Raw genomic sequence first — 27,230 nt, forward strand, 5'->3', positions numbered from 1 at the left:
TACTTTATGTTATCTTTAAAAGCGTTCTCTACCATAAAGTATTTGCATGAGGGTAACTTTTATTACGGATGAAATATCACGAAGATTTGCAGCGTTTTTGTCGAAGAAATTGGAGAGAGATTGAGAGAGTAAAGGAGATGTAGAAAAAATACACGCTATTGGTTGATGTATTCTTTAGTAATTACGTATATATGAGAACTTTAGATGGCAATTCTGTTGCACAATGTCTTGTGCTGTAAACGCAGATTTTTTATTTATTTATACTACCACTATTCCATGTCTATTTGTGAAGTACTTCAACCATCACTAGGCCGGTGCTGCAGTGTGCCTTAGATGCTATTGAGAGGCGGGCTTAGTTTTCAGCCTTCTATAGATTGAACTGCGCAACCGTCATCTTTCAAACAACGCTCACCTAGAAGCACGCTGAGTACCCCTTCATTGTAGAAGTAAAAAAAAATGTGTTTCTCATGGAATGTAAGATCCATTTTATCGCAGACATCCTTACTCATCGGCAAAGAGTTAATCAAATAATCGTTAACTTTGTAGTAAACCGTTTTACACATCTTTTCCTTCACGCATTTATTAAATTTATTAAAAAGCTGAGATAAAAGAGCCTCTGGGATTTTATTAAAAAAAAGTATCCCTATTCCAAAAAAAGGAATTACTACTACTGCAGCCTGCGTCGGTTCCAAGTATTAACATTATGCATGTATGTTCTATTCTAGTAAATTTATCAAACTTTGAAGTCACTTCACAATATAGATCTTTGTTTCTTTAAAAACATCGCAGTAGTATCACTTAACATCAGGTGAGCCTCCTGCTCGTTTGCCCCCGGTTCTATAAAAAAAAAATAGTGGAGGTCATCGCACACTATCTTCCCTTAACACATTAGTATACACATACGAGCGGTGGTTTTAGACAACTCTTGGACAGGCGTGTCCTCCAATAGGCTGCATCAAGTGGGATTGTAGCCATACTTCTGTCCAGTACTGTATGTACATTTATTTGATACGATTAATTTTCCAAAGGTAAAAATTAATTAATAAAAAAAGCATATTCATTTACTTTGTGTTATTTTTTGCGCTCATCACTTATAAACGTTTTAGTTTATTTTTACTGTTTAATTATTTTGGTTGATTATAAATTGATAAAAAATCCTTAGCTTGATTGTAGTTCCCGATGTAAAATCAGAAAAAATATATCAGTCACGGCATTCGTTATGAATAGCTAAGATCAATCAGCCTGTCAATCTGCGTCTGATCACGTCATCGATTTTTAGGTCTTAGGGTTGGTTTGTCGGGATCAGAGATCACGGACGGCGCATCGACAGAGTTTTTTCTATACAGCGCATATGTTTTGACGCGGTTTCTGACTGTGGCGGGGTTATGTATGACTCTCTGCTATGCATAGTGCTTGCACTATTGTCCTAGCCGGTGCATTAACCGTAAACTCTTGTTCTCCTGTGTCAGACAGACAGACATAACAATTACTACAAACAAAACACACATAACCACACAAAATAACAATAATCAAAGAAAAAAATTAAATAAGATATCAAAAACAATTTAAAAAAATCCTTTTCCCTTTCGACATGTGTAATGCGTGTGTGTTGTGGTTGTAATTGTCCCTGGCTTAGCATTTTGCTGAGGAGCAGCATGTTACACAGCGCTGGTCATTCTGCCAGAGAATTTGCAGCTAGTTAACTGCCCAACTCTTTTCAGCTATGAGATTTGTGACAATTTGTAAAAGAAAGGCCCATTTGAGCTGGATTGTGGAGCTGGTAGAGGTCATAATGTATGTTGAGCATCTTTATGACCAGAAATGCCAAGTGCCTCGTGTGAGTGCGCGATGCTGCTATTTCTGACTTCAGCATTTAGACAACACATACTAAGGACTAACTTAAACTGTATAATTAAATTGATTTTTTTTTATCTATGAGTGATTTAATCATTTGAGTTTGAGTGATGACCTACGCAAAACTAATTTTTATTTATGCATTTTTTTAAAAACTGGAATAATTTAAGGGTTAATTATTACTTTAGCTTAGAGTAAAAATAAAATAATTTTTTTTATCTGTTCGTTTAGACTGCTCTTACATATATATTTATAATACGGGTATTAAGTAATGCCTAGATTTAAAACTGTTAATATATCGTTAAAGGGCATCTCTTAGTACCACCTACCACCACAAAGTTGCATAAGGTTTAATCATTTGGTATTTTGCATGTCTTGAACTGTCTGTAGCACTCATCCATCGCCAAAATAGTTTATCTTCATATCAGTGTAGAATACTGATGTTCGGCTTAAATAGGAAATGGATTGTGCGCACACGCAGTATAACCTAACCGAGCGCGCAGAATGCCCGTCTAAAAAATTACGAGTGTGAAGACAATTTTTTTTGTGTTAGTGCTAATTTGTGGATTAAAAAGGTAGGAAATGACACCTTTTAATTATACCTAATTACATTATTTATTTACTATAGCTGGAATATCATGACATTTTATTGTTTTTTTTATAATTTTAATATTTTACTCGGTAAATTTTATTTTAAGAAATACAGATAATAATATATAATAACATAATAGTCTAGCGACCATGAAAGTATTAACAATTTCTGTTAATAATTTAAAACTATAAATTTCATGTTTATGAATTTTTATTTAAAAATACAGGAAGTATTTTTACAAAATATTCTGGACGTTTAAAATATTTTTCCAATAAACGTGGTTTATAAAAATAAATACGTCCTCCAAACTTAATGTAATTTAAAAAAAAGGTTATGCGAGCAATACAATTATTAAATGCTTTAACTTCACAAATTAAGTAAAAAATGTATTGGTTCAAATAATTATACCATATTGCTCGTAGTGATGGCATGTCAAACACAAAGGTCGTGCCTTCAAATCCCAGCTCTGCACCAATGTATGCGCAATTCAAATCTAAATATGATGCATTCATGTAGGTTACATAACACTTATGAACCACATAATATAATTATAAATTAACACATCCAAATGGTGAAGGCGAGCATCGTTAGATACACTGTAAGCTACAAGGATTAAAAAAATCGAATGTAACTGGAAGCCAAGTATCAGATTCACATTATTAAGAGGAACTTAAGGTCACATTATTAAGAACAAAGCTTTTTACCATCTGTGGTTTAGATTTTTTGGAACCAGCTGCCCACTGAAATAGTTACAAAATTCTATTGAGGATTCTAGAAGAAAAAAGCGTTCGAATTTCTAAAATGCCGGCAACGCACACGCGAGCCTGATATTGAGTGGACATAGACAGGTTTGCCTCGTGTTCTATAAAAAAAATAGTACAAAAGGTAATAAAGCGGTAACTGATCGGAATGGAAACAAATAAAAAAAACTTTGTTAACTCGTTAACGACAGAACATATAATTGTTTTAAAAAGTATTATGTTAAATTAGCTTTTCACACTATTTAAGCTAAGTTAAATAAATAGTCATTATTGAAATGGCAGTCCCATTAACAAATAGAGCGATAACTATGATAATAACGGACAAAAACGAATTATATCATGTAACTGGTTCGAAAATAAATACTTGTCTATATTCTTCGCGGCAATTTTCAGATTCTGCCCCCGCTATCCCTTTTACTACATCTTCCCATGTTTCTGGTGGTCGTCTTCTCTTTGATGTGATCATAAATTAGACCTGCCCATTTCCACTTCAACTTTTTCATTTCCACTTCCACTTCTTCACTTCCCTTTTGTATGCGTTTGTACGGCTTCGTACTTTTTAACTTTGTCTTTAAGTTTCAACCGAAAAATGTAAAGCTTCTTTGGCATACTGCTAATGCTAGAATAAGTTTTTTATAATTACGCCGAGGTAATCCTGCATCGCGATTGAAGAGAGACAGAAGTGCAAAGTGGCATAACGCCTCTCAAATAAAGGATATATTTATTAAAAATATTACAACATTTACTATAATGTGAGAATATACTACCTAATACAAACGTTAAAAGATTATAAATTAATTATACAAGTAGGAAAAAAAACGATAATTTTTTAAATTAATTTTACTATCGGGGATTTGACATAGTTTTAAACAAACTCGTATCGCCTAACACGTGACCATAAGTGCAAAATAAGTGCTTTTTAACATTACACATAATATAAAAATATGTTTAATTATATATAAATATGAGTTACTTATGTGATTTTTATTAGTTTCCTTAAAGAATTTGGAATGAATTTTATCGGTAAAAAAATTTGATAACTAATTTAATTTATATATATGCACTACAAATTAAATTTAAAATGTCTTAGCCGTTTTGAAAATTGTTATGATTTGGGCTAGAGATTTTACCGTATAATTTAACACCATCGTAAATAATATTTCTTTTTACATGAGTTGAAGGTTTTCTAATAACGTTTAAGTCTGCGTATGCGCATTTTGTGGGAATTAAGTTGTGAGACAAACGAGTGTTTTAGCTGTTTATTTTGTAAAATTTGAAGTTGTTTAATGATTTGTTTTTCCCTTTATGTGAGGTCAAGATAATAAATGACACGTACTTTTAACAAAAATACTTTTGTTACAAACAATACACAACAGACTTAGAACAAACTATACAAATATGATTATTAGGATGTTATATAACCTATATTTTCTTCTAAATTATTTTGGAACATAAAGTCGAATCGTGCGTAGTGCATTCTCTGTTCGGGTATTACAAAACTACACTCCTGTGTTCTCTCTAGGTTTACCCAACCCTTCCGGGTCATTTGCCCTTCAGGTGTCTCGCTCACGACAGCTCAAGCCAAGCTTCGAGTGTCGCAGATGACGCTCTTGCGCAAGTCGTGGGAAAAACCTTTTTTTCGGCTGAGCTGCTCTTCCCAAAACCTGCCAAAAGCCTAACCTGAGCTTTCAACTCTCTTCTGGCCAGCAGTGAGATATATAAATAGATTACAAACACCCTGGAATAGCGCCTGGGTTCACGTCCTGACCTGTTTGAAATAAAACACGTTTCTGACACAATTTAATGGCGTGATGGTGAGCCATCAGTACCAAACAATAATACCAAGGAATTCATCCAAATACAGAAAGATGCACTATTCTGGTCCAGAATGCCAATCAGAAATGCAAACGTAGCTTGCTCCGTGAGAAAGAATAAAATCTTGATTTATCGGATATAATAAGAACATTGAACTTACACATTTAATGGGCCATAATTGAGTATTGACCGACCGACCAATAACAAAATTACCGCCCCATGTTTCTTTTTAAATCTCAATAATTTGAAATTTTAATCGACTTAAGGAAACCTGATGAAATATAATTTTATAAATATGTTTCGTGTTCTGTGCCTGGACCGTTCATCTTTGGAACGATTATGATTTCAAAGTCAAATCATTTATTTTAATTAGACCCTTTGAAAGTCCAAATTACAAATTGTTAATATTATTATTAAATGAGGGCAATTTCCAAAAAGTACTTCCATGTGCATAAGAAAGAAACTCCATACTTACTCTTTTAAAATTGTTTTCACAATATTTTGTACACGTTGATTTAATAATTATACATGAAGACCTAAGACAAAAAAAAAACTACTACACTAAAATGAAATAGGCTGATGGCGTTATAAAAAACATATTATACATACATAGCCCTCACATAAATTTTGCAACTATATATTTTACATTTTTCTTTAAAAAAAAGTAATAATAAACAAATAGCCAAACAGTGTGTGAGCTATGCCAAAGTTAATTTCTTTCCAATATATACAAACTTACATAAATAGATTAGGAACGAGTTGATTTTGTCTAGTTCGATTGTCCTATGAAGCAGGACCAGTATTCCAAGATGTACAAAACAAAATATTTTATTAATATCACTAGTAAAGTAAAGCTATTATTTATAAATCCTTTAAAATTGCGAAAATATATACTTGTGTCATGTGTAATATTATATTCTATCACTGTCTTATACCCCACAATAATTTAGTTTAAATTATTAATGTTTACGACACATATACTTAATTTCCCTCGTAAATTTCTCTTATATATAAAAATAATCACTTTAATTGTCATTAACAGCAGCTAAAGTGTATCGTATCTTCTGTATAATTAATTACTAAATATAACTTCGCATACGTCGCATTATTAATGTATTATTTGAAGTCAATGTTCTTACTGTCTCTTCAAATGACAATAATTGTTGACTGTTATTTTTTACTACTAGCAAATGGATTATATGTATATTTTTCATCTGTTTCATTTTCTGTATTCCTTTAAAAGTTTGACGTAAAAAATGTAAATGATGAAATGAATTTGTTTTTTATTAAAAATACTCTGAAAACACTTTAAATAATTGAGATTTGGTTACTTTAAATATGTTTAATATATTCTTTATTAAAGTGTATAAAATTGGGCACAAGAAATGTATATTTAATTTTTGGTGCCAAAAAGAAAGACCGGAACAAACAGACAAAGAAGTGACATTAGTTCGAAAGGTATGACAGTTGATACTACGAATAACAAACAAGAAAGGTCAAGGTAAAATGCAAGCTCAAAAGATAACTTTCAATAAATCGTATTTATAGTTATGTATTCAACAGCGCGTTACATGTCAGGTAAACAGTTTTAAGTATTTTTTTATCATCATTGTTTCTATCTAGATACTACTAATTAATAACTTAATGCACACCTACGCAACTGTTTTAATATAAATAATTTAATGTATATTTCTCTTCCTTTTTTTACGTTCATAAGTGTACATTATGTTACCCACATGAATAAATGATTTTTTGAATTTGTCCTGAACTGGCTTGGCGAATGTCAAGCATTTTACTGAACACGTCAAGTCTTGTGATGTTAGTTAGTTGTGATATTAGTTTTTTGAAGAGAAAACTTCTTTAGCGGCGTTGTACACTTTTTTTGAAATGGTTAAAAAATGTTAAACTTGCGTCAGGACACGTGACCTGATCGAAAATGCGTAAGACGGATGGAGAGTAGACAGCTGGCGCGGCGTTTTTATGTAATATAAATTGTCGTGTTTGTGTACGATAGCGCTATAAATAAATATAATATTTTACCACAACTAATGGTACTTTTATATTGATAATTAAAGCAATTCGTGCAAAATTATTCCCTAACCATTCCAAAATATCAAAAATGCACAATGTTAATATTCAAGTTTTCACTTCTGCCCGCACTACCGGAGTGCAATACGTTGTTTTTTTATATGTTACGTTCACCGTCAGATACTCACGTCATATTACCAATGTTTATAACGTGAGATAACACACTTAACTCCTGTATGTACGTTAAATATATATGTCCTGTATGAGCCAAGGCAACATTATGTTCACTAAGGCTTTCAAAGTTTATATTTTTTGTACATTTTCGGTACAGAAACAGACAATAGATTGATTGAATACAATAACTTCAACATAAAATAACATTTGTTAACCTGAAGTCCAATTACACCTGTAAACTGCGTTTCATTGTTTCACTTATATCCTATTTAAGAGGTAAAAAAAAACGTGTGGCACTCGGGGACTGCCGCGGTAAAGCTATTACATAGCATTTTTTATCAACAATTATAATTGTTTATTTATACAGTAATTTTTAAATATTTTTTTAATTTTTTCTTTGATATTAATTCAATCTACCAATCTACCACACTACCGGACACAGACTAACACGCCTAGTCTGTCTCACTCTAACTCGTACTGGCTGCAACGGCTGCGTTTACGCTACGTCACCGATCACGCCAGAACGATGTGAGTATTCGTTCTGTCCCGCTCTAACACGTACTGGCACCTATATTACGAAATGGTTTTAGGTATTTTTCGTTACGGAATTTCTTGATTCGGTCGACGTGCTCAAAGCCCGCGATTAAATCTATGCAATAGCTTAAAAATAAAATCATTTTAATACTAAGGTCTATCTACATACACCGATCCGCCTTACCACAGATAGCTTGTATCGACAGATAGCTATTAAAATCCGTCGATTGGTTATTGCAACACTTTTATCAATATTTCGATTAAGATCTATCTCAGATGGTCAACGTTTATATGTAGAGTAATGATGGAGAAAAGACAAAATTCATTTATTTACTTGGTATTAATCTGTTCTTTTTCCAAGTCAAATCGTGAGCGCGTCAGTCATTGTAAGTTTTGTGTTAAATGTTTATTAAAATAAAAAAACAGCCGAAAAGCCAATTTAAACGCCTATTTAAATTTTACTCATAAAAATCATGAATTACCATGGATAACATACAAGTTTTTGAAAATATATTGCAAATTCCGGGTTTATCGACACATTAAAGATCTTATAAGCTAAACTGCGTGGGCGATCACGTATTGATAAGAATTTGTAAAATTTCTTATAGCTTATAACGTTTCTTAAATAACTTGTCGGATATAGATTTTTTTATAGAGTTTTGAGTTACTTACAAAATACATACGTCTTCTTAGCAGTACTAAGCCAATACATATATATTAGAAAAGAAAATAAAGTAAGTAATATTAAATACATAATACACACAATATCGCTACCTTGAACTGACTCTACAAACATGTAAGTATGTCGATAGTGTCGGAAACAGTATTCAGTAGCAACATCTTTGTAAATGGGGATCTGTTAAACAGACTGGTTCTGGCCCTTGTTATCGCAAATAACCTTGGTCTTCGCTGTCGCACATATCCCATAGGTACAAAAAACCGAGTTCTGGGATCCTCTCATCCCGCAAGACTTTCAGTATATACTAGGCGAAATTATTTGCACCCCACTTATACTATATTATATATCTTATAAATAAAACAAAAAGAGTTCTTAATGCTGTTTCTCTGTTCGTTTGATTCGAATATGTTTCCGCACTTACAAAAACACATTACAGAAAGTGATTTTCACTGCATTGTTTCGCCAATTTCGACTACATTTTTGCTTTAATTTGGTACCGCTACCTATTAAATGGCGGTAGTTTGACCTATATGGTATACTCCTAGTTGTATATTATATATTGTATGTATTTTTAAGTTTCCCAAAACGTTAACTAATAGTATGTATGCCCACAAAAGTTTTGGTAATTATTTAATCTAAATTAAACGAGATGTTTTTAATAATGTATATTTCAAAGGAATTGTTTCATGCTTATATAGATAGGACTTTAGGGCACATGTATAACATGCGTCGGGTCAGGTTTTTATTTATCGTTCTTTATTATATCTATAGTATGTCTTTATTTATAAGTGCAATGACTCAACTTGTTTACTTATCTGAAAACGTATGCATTTCTATTTATATATTTTTAGCTTCGAAAGTGTTCTAGGATCTTTAAATTTATTAATAATTGAAGTATCTGATTGCTTCCTTATTAAAAAAGATAATACAGTCTAAAGCTCTTGTGTTTATTATTTATAAACACATATGAAAATATGAGAAAATGGAAACTGTCACGAGACATGAATAATTCATTTAATCATAATTTCATCGGATTATTTTCAAGAAATGTGTTTTGTGCAACAATATAATCTAGCTTGTTTGTTTAGTATTCCAATAATTAATTAAAAATTCATTTAATTACTCAGTCACGAACTAAACATTAATATCGAAAGATAAAAGCAATACACTGGAAATTATAATAAAACAATTATTTAAATTAGAATATTTATTGTTACGCAAATGGTTTTGACGTGTCGGTATATAAAACGAATTCAAAAGGCTATGTACAAGCTGTAATTAAAAAATAAAATGCCACTACAACCTTTTTAGGTCTCAGCCTCAGATTTATGTATCTCTTTCTCGATCATTGTTAATATAATAGGTAGGTGATCAGTGTGCTGACTCACACCGTCGGCTTTTTGGGTCTAAGCTAAGCTAGTTTCACAATGATTTCTTTCACCATTCGAGCGAATCTTAAATGCCCAAATAGAATGAAAGTCCATTTCTGCATCGCCGGGGATCGAAACTACGACCTAGGGATGAGAATCACACGCTGAAGACATTAGACCACCACTGTTTCCCTTATTTCGACTTAAGCTAAATATTAAGACTGATTTGAATCGCTGTAAGTGTTCGCATCAGCAAAAGTATATAGCAAGTTTTAAGGCGAATTTTGCAGTTATCGTATTGTACGGTTCCTGAAAGAGGTTTTAATTAAATGTCGCGGTAACAAAAGACAAAGATATAGTTTGTAATAGTTAGTGAGCCGTAATTATAAAACTACTTCTTAAATATTTAACCTCGTGACTAATCCTTACATAACATTGATTTCTTTTGTCAAGGACCAAAATGCTATTAGTACGTGTCAATCTACAAATTGAAATTTTCTGTTCTATAAAAAAAATTTATAGAACAGAGGGCAAACGGGCAGGAGGATCACCTGATAGTGATCAAGTGATAACGCCGCTCATGGACACTCTCAATTGCAGATTATTTATTTATTTTTTTTATTATAGAACCGGGGGCAAACGGGCAGGAGGCTCACCTGATGTTAAGTGATACCGCCGCCCATGGACACTCTCAATGCCGGAGGGCTCGCGAGTGCGTTGCCGGCCTTTTAAGAATTGGTACGCTCTTTTCTTGAAGGACCCTAAGTCAAATTTAAAAAATTAAACCACAAAATACTATTTTTAAAGTGTTAAGCACTTATAGGTAAACATGACATACACGAAGAGATCACAAAAGAAAACAAAATAATTGCGAATAAAAAAAATTACAACAAAAATCGAAGTGTAACTTTTATTACATCTTCCCAAGTTTCTGGTGATCTTCCTCTCTTTCTTCTTTTCACTGGGTCATTCTAAGTAAGGCCATCAAATATACGGGCATTACTTATTACATATATCTATGTGTATAAGTCTCTATTCTTAACTCGCTCAAAGTAAACCAGTATTATATAAAAGCGAAATTGATTCGCTCTGATGCGTGTTACATATCGAATATTCTGTTCTAATTACTTAATATTCATTTTCCTAATATAATATTTCGCTTAAATTATTTTGAGAATTACAAAATTAAATTTTATGGTCGGGCCGTTCCATATTAATTATTGTAACAATCATTTCATAACATCTATTATTTACAGAAAATTAAAATTTGTTGCCAAAAACGTATGGTCGATTAGTATTTGTGTAGCATACGTAATTATCTAGTTACGTGTCATATTATATGTGTCATTGTACTTTGACTTTCAAATGGACACTATATTGGGTAGTATCCGTTCGGTTTTAACATCCATAAAATTATGAGTCAAAAGTTATTTTAGTCTCGCCATATAACGATCTGCTATTTTTAGCATAGTTTATATAAAATTAAATTAATCAGTGGCCTTTTTAGGCCTCAGATTTTTGTTTCTATTAGATGATTATTTGTCAATCTAATAGGTAGTAGTACGTAGTAGTAGTTAGGTACGCGTTATATGCGATATTTTATATTTAATTTAAATAATATAATGACCCCTAAACGTATAATTTGTCTGTCCGTACATACTAAACCGGTCGTTTAACTCCTTGAATGTCAAACGGGTGCTGAACTGCTGAATGAGATTTTGGAGTAGGAGCTGGCTACTGCAATTCTTTGTATAATTGTAGAACACTTTTAGTTGTCACATTTTGCAACGACACTGTCTACAAAATACTATATAAAAACAAATGATTCTTTAATAGCATTGTGAGAAATACCCGAGGTTTATACATGCTATATTCGTGTTGCTGGTGGGTTCTCTGCTTCCGTAGATAATAGTGGTATGTGGAACTGGATTCACAGAACATCTACTAGTTTTTTTTTAAACCAATTTTCCCCATGACATCTCAAAATAATATGGCTACGTCAAAACATAATTATGATGAGCGCTTTTTTGTTTCTGCTTATGACATTTTAAACGTTTTAATATAGCAAGAATTGCGTCATTGACCAGTTATATTATAAAATAGGAAGACATTAATTAACAAGCTCAAATAGTCATCTACTTAAAAAATCTGAAAACTCGAAAAAAAAACAAAAAAAAAAAACAATTTTTCCTGTTGCAACCGTTGGTGGTCCGGTGGTGCAACATTTTTATAAGCTGTCAAGACTTTTAGTTACCCAGTAATGAAAAATAAAAAAACAAAAATATAAATATAGTTAATAATTAGAATTGTTAACAAAATGTAAACTTTCATCTTACACTCAAAGCCAAAACAAGTCCTTTTACCAGTCATGAATTGTAATTTAACATTCTCGTTTTCGATATCCAAACACATAAGTGTCACTTAGCCAAACCCAAAAGCCAAGTTAGTTTTTGTTAGCATCGCAACCCCATTCCACGTAATTTTATTTCAGTTCTAAGCTCAAATATAATTTATAATTATTATTATTCATATACTTGGAGTTTGTTCACACATTTTGTGTGTGTTTCGACACTCCCCTGCTGCTTAGCCGGTCACATATTTGCTTGATTGCGTGCCTGATAGGCTAGAATGCATGGAAAAACTTATATTAATGATTTTTTTTCGTAGGCATTTATTAAAAAGCTGTTTGACCTCTGAATTTTATTTAACCTCTCAACAAAACCTAAAGAAATCCAAAAATACTTTGTTGGCTTTTTTCATGTTTCGGTAAAGGCCTCTTCAAGGACCCCATCGCGTGCATTCTCCTTGTAAATTTTTCCTCGGCAAAACTTAGCCAACCACATATTATCAACGATTGGGGCACTGCTAGAATTATAAAACAGTAGCTTCGGGAGATACTATTTGTGTTGTTAAGTGTCTACTTAGTTTTAGTTTATTAGGTTACAATATTTTAAACGGTATTGTATTAAAAATACTGGCGACATTGTAGCTAATTCAATTAACGTCAGTTCATTGTACTGAGCGGAAAATGTGTGATTCGTCTTTTACCGTTTCAAAAAATTTAACTTGCTCCTAGTCTAGAAAACTTAAAAGAATGCAGTCACGTGTTTTATTTGAATGAATCGTTCACGTGTTTCTCTTAAGTAGTTCGTGAGTGTAGTAACAATTTACGAATAGATTAAACTGACCTAAACGTGTATGGAATACGCGTTTTTTTGTAATTTATGTTTATTGCTGAATGAATTGTTGTTACTTTAAACAGATTCATAATTCGATTTTGACGTTAAAATTCATTAAAAAATGAATCTCTCGTGTCCACGCGGATGGCGGGAAGCGATTAGTATAAAATCTTCTTTTCGAAAATGACATCTGCGACTTTTACTGTGTGAAATTAAATTTTATTACAAATTAAATTTTATTTATTTATTTATATACTATTATTACGATTAAACTCTACTTGGAAGGGAAAAAAAGGCGAAAAGTAATGTAGCTATAAGGACAGCAATAACAGAAATTATTGTGCAATATTGAGAGCAGTTGTCAGTTAACAACCACTAATAGTTAAAAATTAACTTCTTATTTTTAATTAAAGTAAATCTTTAAATTATTATAGATATATTCTATATAGTTCTATATATTTATGTAATAAATTGCTACTTATACTGTAGAAAATGTATTATAATTAAATAAAATTCCATTAACGCCTAAGAAACCTTCTAAGTTTTTCCTTGTTAATAAAAATTATAATTACAGATTCAAAATGGTGTTCGGAGCGAAGAAGGCACTACAAACTAGCAGGAGTCGAATATCGCTTATGAAGATACAAAATTTTACTGTTCAAAAAAGGCGTAAGTATTTCAATAGTCTAAAGTCTAAACACTTCTAATCAAGGTGAGGCTAGCTTTGTGTAATTGTGATGGATCAAAAAGGCGAATTGTCGGAACCTTCATCTTTGATATTTTTTAGCATACAGTGTATCTAAAAGTAACTGACGGAACTTAAGAAATGATTCTTTATGGTGTTATTCTTGGGATTCGAAACGAATAGTTACCATTCTGATTCACAATTCATGATTTCCAAATTACATGTAGAAAAATCTGTCATGAAAGTGATAAGAGAGAGGGTATGTCAGGACCGCAGCAGATCCGTAGTCTCTGCCTACCCAGGAAAAGGGCATGATTAAAAAATCTTCTTTATACATCATCCTTGTTAAGAGAATGAATAGGCGATCTTTATCTACACTAATATTATAAAGAGGAAAACTTTGTTTGTTTGATTGTAATGAATAGGCTCATAAACTACTGGACCGATTTTAAAAATTCTTTCACCATTCGAAAGCTACATTATCCACGAGTCATTTTGAACAAAATACTATATTTAATTTTGAACAAAAATAGGGTTCCGTAAGGTATTAGGGTTTTTCGGACACAAGGTGTAAAAAATCAACCAAAAAAGTTACTTATTTTGCGTACCCTGCCTAAACTATTAAAGGTAGAACCATAAAATGTTCCAAGTGATTGTAGATCTTATAAATATCTACAAAAAGTCCGCGACACACTATACCTATCTATGTCGAGTGAGGCACAATAACCATAAATGATAGACATGGCAAAACGACGTTTGCCAGTTCAGCTAGTATCACATAAAATTTAAATTCTCACCTACTTATGTCTTTTTTTGTCAACAAACTCTCGAGTATATCAAGAACGCGACCAATTGTCTAATAACAATCACGAAAGTATCGTCTCTTCCTTCTTCCGGTTAAAAAAAGTTCATTGACCTATGGACTTGTCAATTGCTCTGATTACACTTATCAACCGGGACTGTAGACTCTATAAAACTTAATCGTTTGACCTTTTAATTGTATTTGTAGTATTCACCTAATTGTATAATTAATAATGATACAAGATAAATGTCTTCGTACATGTGTATAATGAATGTCTAGTAACTAAGAGCGGGACTCTTAATACTAAAGTCGTGGATTCGAGCCCCGGCTGTGTACTGGTGTGTATTAATAGATATATTCATGAGAATTCTTAATATACAAAGCGTTAAGTTTTAAAACCTATATATTATGCATGCTCATGCGATGAAGATAGTCGAGATACGTAAAATATAGAAACACTATAACTAAGAAATAATTTAAAACAGACAGGATATTATACTTTATTTCACTGACATTATATTATGTGCCTATATGAAAATAATAAATCGTGATTTACATTTTAAAATGTATCTTTTACTAAAGCTTTAAATTGGTTTAAGTTAAATTTAAATAATATTGTAATTAACGAAATGCAACGGGAAATATATAAATACAATTAACTTGTTTACACACTTTTATTTGGTCTAGAAATATTCAATTGATTTTAATAAGTAATGTTGTTGTATAAAACATAACAGTCTTTTTGTTTTTTATTAAACCCATACAGGGCTGAAACGAGGCCTGAATATAAATATTTTGTTTGTAGTTTGTTTATTGACAATAAACAAATTACAGAATCAAAGAAACAGCAGGTTGTATATGGCAGAGAGTGGCACAGGGCAGAGAAGAATTACGCGATTCGATGCCTTAAAAGGAAACACAGATACCTAAAAGAAGAACTAGAAACATGGTTAAATGTAAAAATATCTAAATTAAAAGTCTATTATTATTATTATTGACAATAACTTAAATTATTTTCTTTGTGATGGTAATTTGAAAAGGTGCCGTTTCTTTGTGCCGTGATGTAGTTTCAACATCAGATGATGCATGACTGACACATACATACATACATACACATACCACCCAACGTACATAAGAATATGTCAGTAGTTAATTTTATTTTATGAATTAACATGTAGATGTAGTAAAAGGTGCCAAGATGTTTGCTGTCAACCGTTTAAACCTATTAATTTCATAGTACTTTCAAAAATAAAAAGTGTTATCAAATGTTAAGCACTGGTGATAACTGGCAAGTTAACATTCATGTGATTTGAGTCAATTAATTACTTAATTATCTTATCTTTATAATCTAACCCTGATTCGATAAAAGGATTTTTTATTACGTTAAATGGGTCCAGTGATGTTAGACGCTATACAGACAGTGAGTACTTAACGTTATTTCAGTACATATTTCTCACACGGCTTACGTTTTGTTTTTGCTTAAGGATAAACAGGGAGTTTAAGCATGAAGACTTAGTAATCAGGAGAGTAGATCTTCTGATTGTCAATAAAATATTTTTCTTATGTTGCAAATATTGTCATTTCCGCTGTATTATTTATTATGTAAGAATGAAAAATATATTAATAATTCAAGCTAAAACACTTTACATACAATATTTTATATAAACGAAGGAAAGACCTACCAACAACATAATAAATATCCCTTGTACCAGTTGAAAAAATACTATACTTTAGGTTCTAACAGAAACAGAGAGTAGAATTGAGAAGTGTCAAATAACATTTTCATATCATGACTGAATTAACGGAAAGGGGAAATATTAATTAATAAAATTAAAACATTATATAAGGTGCCGTCAAGAATTGGTTTAATAGTTAAAGGCTGATATTGTATTATTATTTTTGTTTCAGAATCTGTGGTGACATTGGTGTATGGCACTCTGATGATCGTACTTGGACTGGTCACAGTTCTAATTGATCCAATCGCCTTATTTACGGATTGGGTAAGAATATATATATTTATATTTTTATATCAAGTTTGATACACCACTTGAATAACTGAATTATACTAATTTGATTCATCCCCCACCTATCTCAGACGTTTTTTTTAAATAAGTACATAATCGCTTTAAAATGCATTTACTACAATAAAAAGTATATTGTAATATTTAAGAACCAAAGAGAATTGATTTGGATAGCAAATAATAAAGCAATTCAATATTGTCGAAAGGTCAAGTACTTAATCTAAAACTGACCCTGACCTCTGAATTACAATAGAATCTTATTTATATACTCATTATTTCAATCAATTTATTATTAAACTGTATGATGCATATGATTTTATTACAAACATATATTACACGGAACAAAATATTTCCTTGTACGATCCAAACTTTTTTTAATATTAATTTAAATGGATCTCGAGATAAGTTATTTGTCATTATAAAGTATAATAATAATGAGAGAACCTTGAAATATTTTTAAAATTATAAATAATGTAGTGTCTAAATGATAAATTTCGAAAACAAATTTTAAATAAAACCAAAGCAAAATTTCCTATTTTAATAGTAACTTAATACAACAGAAAACTAAAGAATATAAAAATTAAACTAAAATCATAAAACCCATTACTTTTTTATAACTTAGTATAAATATTGCGATTATTGTGAATTTTTGCCAGTGTTTAGTTGCACACTTAGCCAATGCCTAATAAATAATGACGATATTAAATGTGCGAATACCCCAAGGAGACCAAGAAGGAATACTGTGAATCACTCACCAAACACCATTTGGATTCTCTTTAATTTGACGTCATACGAATAAATATGGCTTTATGGGTTTTATTGCGTTAGGCTAAAACTATAAAGTGATTCATTAGGATCTTGGTTATGAATATGCCGACTCATTATTAATATTTATTATATTAATAAACAAATCAGTGGCACTACAACCTTATCAAGCCTCAGATTTCTCTGTTTCATGATAATTTGTCAATCTAATAGACAAGTAGATGATCAGCCTTCTGTGCCTGACACACGTCGTCGAGTTTTTGGGTCTAAGGCATGCCGGTGTGAGGGAATGTTAAATGCACATAAATCGGATGTTCATTGCACAGCCGACAATCGAATCTACGACCTCAGAGATGAGAGTTGCACGCTGTAGCCACTAGGTCAGCCCTGCTCACAACTCTTTATTAGATACTACACATTAAAAATTATCTAAATGTCTTGTAAAATGTTTCATGGGATTACTGTTAAACATGTGTGTCACTCATTGAAATTTATTTCTATAAATATCTATAGTGATTTTTATACTTTTAATTTACACAGTCACGCAAAATGGCTTCTGTGATTGCTATTAATTAACACAATCAGAGCGGATTTAATCTTTTACTGAATACAATCCAAGATTTTGATTGTTCGCTTGCCCTTACATTATATCTTGAGCAACATGCCGTACAACTTAAATGGACATGTACAAGACACCTGTACAGATTACACATAGTTTAAAACAATAACCGTATGGATTGGTCCAAAAGTCAACAAAAACAAGGGCAGAACAATAGAGCGATGGGCCCACGGGATCGAAAGGGTAGCTGAAAAAAATGGCAAATGAAACGACGATGGTAAAAAATAATGGCGATGATGATGGTGGAAAAAGTTGGATGGGGGGCTTTCTCCCGAACAGGATCTACATCTTAGAGTAGTAAAACTTTTATTTATTTATATATTTTGTTAAATGTATGTCAATAAGATGAATAAAGGCTTATTTTTATTATATTATTATATATTGCGAAACATGTTGGGTTATCCTAAATCGCTAAATAAACTTTGTTCATAGTTTATAAATAGACACTGCACTAATCTAACACAACATAGTTATTTTGTTCAACTTAACTCGCGTCATGGCAAATACTGTTAATTGCTAGAATAAATTTTGTTTGCTGGTTTAAGTGTTAGTGATTCCTTGAATAAACTTCCTCATCACTTTGCTAGCTATATTATTGGAGGTACATCATTGTCAGTAAAAAGTATCTGGAGAATTATACATAGCTTTGAGAGAAATATTTGCTAGGCGTTTCTAACTAAAGTTAAATCTAGTGACACCAGATTCCTTCTAAGTTTATGAGAACATTTCGCTGGCAATCAAAGACAACACCTAAGCATGACTTTAGTATCCCTTAATCGAATGTTTTTCACAAATTAGAGTTGTAACTTAGCGCTGTTGATTCCGAACTAATATTAATCGCGTATTAAAAAACAATCGATGCATCACCAGTGGATTTAAAACTCGAAGGTACAATTTGTTATCTAAAATCTATCAAATCACAGTGAATTGAAAATACGTTGTATCAATAGAAAAATAATTTTATTTATTCTAAATAATATATATATATTACAAGAACAGTGTTAGCCTAGTGGCTTAAGCGTTCGACTTTGATTCCTGAGGTCGTAGGTTCCCTTCCCCTTCCTATGAACTTTCTGTCTAAGCGTGCATTTAACATTCGCACGAACGGTCAAGGATAACGAGCGATAACCGACTTGTATTAGACCCAAACGCGACGGCGTGTGTCAGACACAGGAGGCTTATCACTACATTAAGATTGACAAATGATGATGACCAGATTCAGAAATCTGAGGTTGTAGTGCCACATTGGCACTACAACCTCAGATTTTTAAATTATTTAAATATGTCTTTATCAATATTAAAATTTATTAGTCTTTAAATGTTTTTATCACATGTTACCCTATCTGTTACCTAATAAATATTAAAACGAATTATAATAATATATATATCTAATTAGTGTTTAGGTTTTTACATCTTTCATGGGTTTTTCAATAATGTTATTCACGTCATCATCAACGTTTCAACTAAACGAATTTGTAGGTTTTGAAGGTGTACCTATTTATCATCTATTGTTATGGCATCAATTAAAGGTGGATGGCTCATGGATTACAACCAAGAAGTCCTTGATTCGATTCCCGTCGAGACATTAATTGATTCCACGTGTCATGATGGTATGTGTGCAAGTGAGCGCATTCTTTGACATTAACTAAAGTGTGTAACATGTTCTGATGCGTAAATGTTAAACGTTCGCTATTGGAATAGCAAGATTTTTCCCATCTATGTATATTACAAATTCATACATTATTTAAAGGCACTCAATTTACTTTTTTGTCACCAGTTTACAGAAGTAAGAGAAGGAAACTTCATTTACAACATGTGGTCGAACCCTACGTATAAAATATATTCTGACGTCTACATCTTCAACTACACCAACGTTGACCAGTACCTGAGAGGAGAGGAGAAACTAAAATTGACAGAATTAGGACCTTACAAGTTTCAGTAAGTTTATAAAACGAAAATATTAATACAATAAATTGGAATGACCACTAACATTAATATTTTTTTCTGTAAACTTCTTTTTTTCTTGTTAAACTGCGCATTGTTTGGCCGAAATATGTTACTATTCGATGTAGGCATTTATCAGACAGGCGACTCCGAATGCGGAGTTAGGAATTGAGAATAATTAAACAAAATGAAATAAGCTAGAACCACCCAGAGTTATTTTTAACTAAATCCCTGACTTGGGATTAAGTCTAAAAGCGCATTTTGATAACATTCCTAATTGAGACTTAGCACCACTAAAACTCTGTGTTTAAAAGTTCATACAGACAGAAGTAACAGTAAAAAATATTGTTTACAGAGAGATGCGAACTAACGAGAATATAACCATAGACAAAGAAAGAGGAGTGATGACAATGAAACCGAAGATTAAACTCAAGTTCCTGTCAGAGGAGTCAGTGGGACAGTATAATGACAGCATCGTAGTGCCTAATATCGCCCTGATTGTAAGTATTGAAGATTACGATACATAATATATAAAACCTCCCAGCTCCATAGAAATAAGCATCAGCACCTAGGGGAACCATATAAGCAAATTTAAATATGAACTATCAGAATTACTTAGGGATAATGTAGCATTCTAATGGTGAAAGAATTGTTGTAATTGGTCCAGTAGTTTTAGAGTTTGTTCGTTACAAAGTAACGCGTAGTAATAAATCTTTCCTCGATACAAAACTAGTATTTGCCTCCATTCTTAAGGATTACAATATATCAAAATCCATTGTTTCATTGCTGTACTACGCGCACCAGCTAAGAACATAAAATGATGAGGATCAGAGGTGGAAGGCCATGTCACAAGGAACGTGTTGTCGCATATTTATTATATATTTAACAATTTTAAACACATTATTACGTATTTATGTTAAGTGGTTTTTTTGTCAAGCGGTGAACAACAATTGAATCTTGAACTTTTGTAGAGTTTTTTGTTAAATTGTATCAAATATAGAAAATTAAATTTCCTATCTTTTATGTACGTTTAATTTTAGCGTAATAAAACGTTATATTTTTTTATAATCGAGATGTTCTGTGTATGTTTCGTTGTTTATCTAAATGCCAATATAATAATAGAATATCAAAGGGATTTACATAATTGCAGATTTGAATGATATCAGAAACCATAAGAAACAAGAATTACGTTACTAATTAGCAAATTATTCGAATGTTATACTAAGTAATCATATTTCTAAGTAATTCCAATAAAAATTAAATTGTAACTTGAAAACTTTGTCGTATTCAAGAATTTTAATGACACTCAATTGTTAATTACTTCGAAACAACTCGTGGATAGATCATACATTGGATAACTTAATTGAGTATTCTGACATTAATATTCTGATGTTTTTTTAATATCACCAACATAGGAACAAGTATGAGTTTAAAATTGTAAATTTATTCAACCACTTCAGTCAGTCAGGTTAATTTTTCACAGGTTTTAAAGTCGATTAACATAAAAGTTAATGGATTTCTAAAAATTAACCTAACAGGATTTTTGAAACTTGTTAAAAATAAATAATTTAACCCAATGCTGATTCTCTGAGTAATACAAGGCCAGCCAAATCAGTGATAGTATCTTTTATTTTTTCGATTATTAAAATTATTTATAATAAATTGTAATAAATGTTATAGTACTACTTAATAATAATGATTGATTTGCAAAAATATGGCACATGTTAAAGAAGTTATAGTTGTTTATTATGGTGGTACAATATAAAGCTAGCATATTCTGCCACAATTTGCGTGCAAATTTAAAAACGTAGAATTTTACATAATAAATATTATCAATTATTATTATAATTTATTATATCATCACATTATTAAAATAGATATTACTTTATCAAGTTATTATTAAAATTTTTCAAAAGGTAGCACGATAAGTCGTCTTTTTAAATATTTTTCCTATATATGTAATTCCAAATTTTATTTTGGCATAACCGATTTCTTGACATGTCTGCTGCGGCAGTTTTACCTTTCCATTGACTTAAAATTATTTATAAATTTGTGAACGGATCAGAACATTTCTAGAATATACATACAGGCACGAGACACTATTCAAATTTTTATATAAGAAACTAAATAAAAGTGAATAAGCCAAATTATATTAAGTAATAAATTCAAATTTCTTCAATACTCAAATTGTTTCAATATGGTTTAAAACCGCTACGCAAAAGAGTGGTTTTAAGGGGTCTGTGGTTAGCGTGATCGAGATATTTATAGAACCTAAGGAAATTTAAGGATGTAAAAATTAGTTATAGTAACGAAATGCGCTAAAAAGAGTTACGACAATTTGAGATGACTTAGATGATGAGGAAAATTTTATTTAATTTTATAGTATTTATTCTGTCCGTGCTAATAGTAATAGTAACTAGTTATTTTAAGTGAAGGTTAGTCTTTTACAATATAGTTAAATATTTAAAACAAACTAAGAGCTTTGTATGCTTAATTATTGCCAGTTCTTCGTTTCCGTTCTACGCCCTTGATTTGAGAACTGTGCGTAAATGTAAAATTAGAAGCATTTAATGTATTTTTTTGACGTGCATAAGTGTACATTATGTTATCTACATGAATAAATGTTTTTTGAATTGATTTGAATTTGAATTGAATTTTTGAATTGAATTGAATTAATAGTTTGGCAGATTATTATGAATTTGGTTTCTTTTTCTTGTTTATTGTCGTCAGGTGTAAGTCTTTATTAGATGTAGTGGTCTCGTTGCATATAAAGACATTTAACCAATAATTTTAGTTTTAAATCTTTAGGTCTCCAAAGGTTTATGTGTCAGAAAGTATAAAGCATAATTTTGATTTCAGGCTATCAGCACACTCCTTGCAGACCAGGGTTTGGGCTTGTTACCCAACACAGCCGCTTATTACACCATGACTGTTCTGGGATCCAAGCTTTTCAAGCCCATGCCTGCGGGTGATTTCCTCTGGGGCTACGACGATCCCCTAGTGAATGTTGCCAGTAAATTAGTCCCTGGTTGGATCGATTTTGGCAAGATCGGAATTATGGATAGGGTGAGTTGAAAATTATTTATTAAAATAAACGTATGCGCGATTAATCATTTTATTTACACAGTGCTTCGTTTGCTTTTGAAATCATAGGCTTAGATCATATTAACGCCATCTATTGTCGCGAAGTCAGTATTAGAAAACAAGCGTCTTTTTTATTTGCTCGTTACAATACTTAAGTACATGTTTTTAGTTCTACGCTCAAAGAAATGATGAAGTAGAGGTGGAGCTGAAGAACATCAGCAGGAGGTACTCTATTAACACATGGAATAGTCAGCCTGGCCTTAGAGAACAGGGTTTTTCGTCAATCAACACTAGGTAAGATATTTTTTTATAGAACAGCAAACGAGTAGAAGGCTCATATAATAGTTACTTCTTATGTTCAATTAAAAAACTATTTTCTTTAAAGGATAACTTTTAAATATAACTAGATATGGAAGAAGAAGATGAAAGGTTTATAACCAACCATCCAACCGCATCGAATTAAAAAAAAAATTAACAATAAAATTCGATTTCTGAAATTTAAAAAACAAAACGCCTTCCAATATCAACAAGGCAAAATGTTTAAGTCAAAACAATTAACGGATATAAGTACTTATTAACAATGTTATTTAGCATCCCCTGTAACCGGCTACAAGGAACCTACGAAGGTCTGATGCTACCACCTGGCTTCAACAGCACGGTACTCCCAGTTTTTAGGAAGCAAGCTTGCAGAGTCTACCCCTTCGTATATAAGGAGGAAGTTCTTGGATCAATAGGAATTCCACTAACTAGGTATTAAATTAAAACATTACAGTGGCATGTATATGATAATTGTCAAAAAACATCAGAAAATACTTCAGTGACCTTAGACATTACTTAAGACTTTAAATTACGAAAAACTTTAAAACCTATGAGTTAATAAACCTATTTAGGTCTGGGCATCAGATTTCTGCATCTTTTTCATGATCATTTATCTATCTAACAGGCAAGTAGAACATGTAACACCTGAAACACGATGTCGACTTGTTGGGTCTAGCAAGCCGGTTTCCGCACGATTTTTCATCGTTCTAGCGAATGTTAAATGCACTAAGGAGGAAAATCCATTGGTGCACAGCTAGGATTGAACTTACGACCTCAGAGATGATGGTCGCACGGTTAAGCCTAGGCCAACATTTCAGTATAATATAAGTTAATTAATCTATAATAATAAATAAGACTGTATAGTTAGTCTTAGTTTATTTTATTAATTCCAGATACAAGATGGATGATACGGCTTTTAACAAAACGAATCCTTTTGCTTGTAAATGCACGACAAACTGTCTGCCTGACGGTTTTGTAGATATTGGCAGTTGCTATTACGGTAAGAAGTAAAACTAAATAAAAACAATTCTTTTGTCACAATATAGTTCAGAAGTTATAACATAATTTTCATTCTACAGTAATTATGTACGTCTGGTATCCGTGATTACCGATTTTCCACAAAGATGCGAAGTTGCTAATATCATCGAATCGTTTTCAACTTAATTTTTTTCATAATAATAATATTATTTTAGGTTTCCCTATAGCATTATCAAAGCCTCATTTTTTGGACACTGATCCTGAGCAGCAAAAATTGTATGAAGGTATGAAACCGGATCCTCTACTTCATTCTTCGCATGTGGATTTGGAGACGGTAAATATCTTCAGAAAGTTTATATGAAATCTATGCCCTTACAAAAACATAACCACTGATTACTTTTAGAAAATTGGTGTACCAATGGGTTTGAGTACGAAGTTGCAAGTGAACATCGCTGTGAGGATGGCGCCGGGAAATCCAATCACCAAACCTTTAAAAGATATGGTTGTACCACTTATGTGGCTGACACTAGTAAGTATTGGAAATGATAATTGTATTGGGAATGGGAGTAATGGGGTATTTGAGGCTAATTAAATCTTCCTTTAAATAATAATATTGATTTAAAATTTGCAGTACTGCGACGAACCACCTCCAGAAGTAGTGTCTCTCCTACGAATGCGGTTAATTTTTGCGCCACCACTGGTTCTTACTCTTGAAATCCTTCTCATCGTCATCGGAAGTGCTCTGGTCATCCATGGTCTTTATCGGCTCTGGTACCCAAAATACCAACTCATCCAGGCCCAAGACACGAAAAAGACAGAGAAACGGATAAACCATAGTGTGTTGGAAAGACGAAAAAGTAGCCTAACGTTAAATATGGCTGATACGTTTAATGATGATGAAATGGCGAAGGAAGCTGTTTCCTTATTAGCTATCACGGAAGAAGATTTGCCGGATTTATTGATGGGCGAAACAATTGATTACGATGAAAGGTTTTCTGAATAATGAGATACTTGTCAATGCATAAATTGTGTCATATAATTACTTTTTCGTTAAAACAACCAAGTTACCAGTAGTAGTAATAATAAAGTCGGAATAGGAGAAGTGAATTTAAAACTATATTTTTACTTCTTAGAAAAGTAAACATATAGCTGGATTTTTAAACCGGGTGTAGTTTTAGTCTGTCTTTATTAAAGCTCTGTCATTTCTATAAAACGTGGACTGAATATATCGTGAATGTTACCATAAATCAAGCTACGTAGCGATGGTAACCATGGAAACAAGCACACTTTTAGTCCACGTTTTTTTGTATGTTTGTATTAATATTTACACACGTATTATTAAATTATTTACGGTCCATTTCAAAATGTATTAAGTACCTTTAAGTTATGTCATCCCTGACCAATGCTGAACAAAAAAACACAAAGGGTTTTTGCTCAGCATTGGGCTTCAATCAAAGAATAATCGGATCTATAGGGTCTTGTATATCTGTACTTTAGTATTTTCGATTTTTACCGGCCTTTAATTTATACTTGCCGTAAAGTTAAATCTTGCCTCATACCCTCATTTAAAATTCGAGTAATTAATAAAGTAATAATTATTGACTACTCAATTAGTTTGCTCTATTATTAATTGCTCAATTAGTTTAAGACACAAGGATGATAATACGATATATCGTATTGTTCTATTGTTTTATATTTTAATTATTATTAAAGACCGCGCCTTAAAAGTTTTAATTAAAACAATAACATACATTACATATTTAGATTTAAAATTCGTAACAGTGGTGGATTCAGCGTGCGATTCTCTAAAGTAGGTTCTATCACCGGCTGTCCATTAATTGCCTTTCTTTCAATTTTACATTCGATCGAACGGTGATGGAAAATATCGTGAAAAAACCGGCTTGCCTTAGACTGAAAATGTCGACGGCGTGGGTCAGGCACAGGAGGCAACCTACTTGCCCATTAGGTTGACAAATGAAACAAATAGAGAAATCTGAGGCTCAGGCCTATGAGAATAACATACTTATTCGGTTCATTGATAAAAGTTCCTTATAGGCAAGTAGGTAGGTGCGTGAAGAAGCCCATTATCTCTCAAATTAGGAATATTTTATTTTTATGTGTTAGTGTTTATTGTGTATCTAGAAAATTTTATTGACGTCTATATTATTATTGTTGCATTTGTGCGGTCTCTTTGTAAGTTTAAATATAAATGAAATTATATATGCAGCCAACTAGCTTAATTAACCGATCAATTAACAGCCTAGCCATTTAACTAACGGTCTGAAAGACGTTCCGCCAGATGATGAAACAGGTAGCCAGATGACTTGGATCATTGATGTTTTATTACCTGCCTAGCCTGTTGATTGTCAATTTAGATATAATTCCACTTTCTGCCACTCGAAACGAAACTTTTCAAACTGTCAAAATGGCCTATGCCAACCACAAGTTTGTGGTGTTTTCATGAAAAACAACAAGTACAGTGGAAAAGTGTAGTGACAATAATAAAGTGAACTTGACTTTATTTATTTTTAAAAGATACATTTTATATGTTACATCTTTTTCATTTGTGCCAAATAATGACTTTACCGTACTAATGGCCCAAGCATTAGCCAGCCAGTTTATTATATGTTGTTAAAAACGCTACGTCTTAATATCTTTCAGGCGGTTAGTTAATTGGCGGCGGTTAGTAAAAAGGCTTGGCTGTTAATTGAACAGCTAAGATTGCAATAGACATGTACATCGGAATCTTTATTATATCTAAAAATTGCGTCTTGTTAACACAGCAGCAGCATACATGAGCGAATCGTAAATTAAAGAATCTTAATAAATAAAATATATGTTTTTTATGAAATGCAAAGACATCATAGTGTTTAAGACTGTCGTGGTGGAATATGTTAAATATTTAGTATTAATAATATAACCATAGTTAATGTGATATTACTTTTATTATATTCAGATTAAGTTGTACATATTAAGGATGGTAAGTTATGTGGAATGAAATAATAGTTATTTAAAAATTGTTTTATTT

General features: G+C 31.8%; 1 protein-coding gene across 2 annotated transcripts; it reads left to right on the forward strand.

Annotated features, from left to right (window-relative positions):
• The first annotated feature begins 2,345 nt into the window (after window positions 1-2,345).
• On the forward strand, window positions 2,346-27,195 carry LOC110992072 (scavenger receptor class B member 1). 2 transcript variants are annotated; one of them, XM_022257738.2, is made up of 12 exons: window positions 2,346-2,429; window positions 13,561-13,655; window positions 16,382-16,473; window positions 19,656-19,816; window positions 20,178-20,322; window positions 22,682-22,888; window positions 23,076-23,200; window positions 23,498-23,656; window positions 24,118-24,224; window positions 24,418-24,536; window positions 24,606-24,731; window positions 24,834-27,195. In XM_022257738.2, exons 2-12 carry the CDS (start codon window positions 13,568-13,570, stop codon window positions 25,203-25,205), a joined length of 1,701 nt encoding a protein of 566 aa, XP_022113430.2. In that variant the 5' UTR covers window positions 2,346-2,429; window positions 13,561-13,567; the 3' UTR covers window positions 25,206-27,195. The 2 variants fall into 2 exon arrangements, with proteins under 2 accessions (XP_022113430.2, XP_022113431.2); XM_022257739.2 differs by lacking the exons at window positions 2,346-2,429; window positions 13,561-13,655; window positions 16,382-16,473 and adding an exon at window positions 19,404-19,488.
• The last annotated feature ends 35 nt before the right edge of the window (window positions 27,196-27,230 follow it).

The sequence above is a fragment of the Pieris rapae genome, chromosome 8 (assembly GCF_905147795.1).
Source record: "Pieris rapae chromosome 8, ilPieRapa1.1, whole genome shotgun sequence".
NCBI classification, from domain to species: domain Eukaryota; kingdom Metazoa; phylum Arthropoda; class Insecta; order Lepidoptera; family Pieridae; genus Pieris; species Pieris rapae.

Excerpts from the sequence above, each read along its gene's own strand:
- LOC110992072 (XM_022257738.2), top strand. The coding sequence starts at position 13,568 with ATGGTGTTCGGAGCGAAGAAGGCACTACAAACTAGCAGGAGTCGAATA. Across the intron at positions 16,474-19,655 it reads TCGCCTTATTTACGGATTGG|TTTACAGAAGTAAGAGAAGG; the intron begins GTAAGAATATAT and ends TTTTGTCACCAG. Across the intron at positions 19,817-20,177 it reads TTAGGACCTTACAAGTTTCA|AGAGATGCGAACTAACGAGA; the intron begins GTAAGTTTATAA and ends TATTGTTTACAG.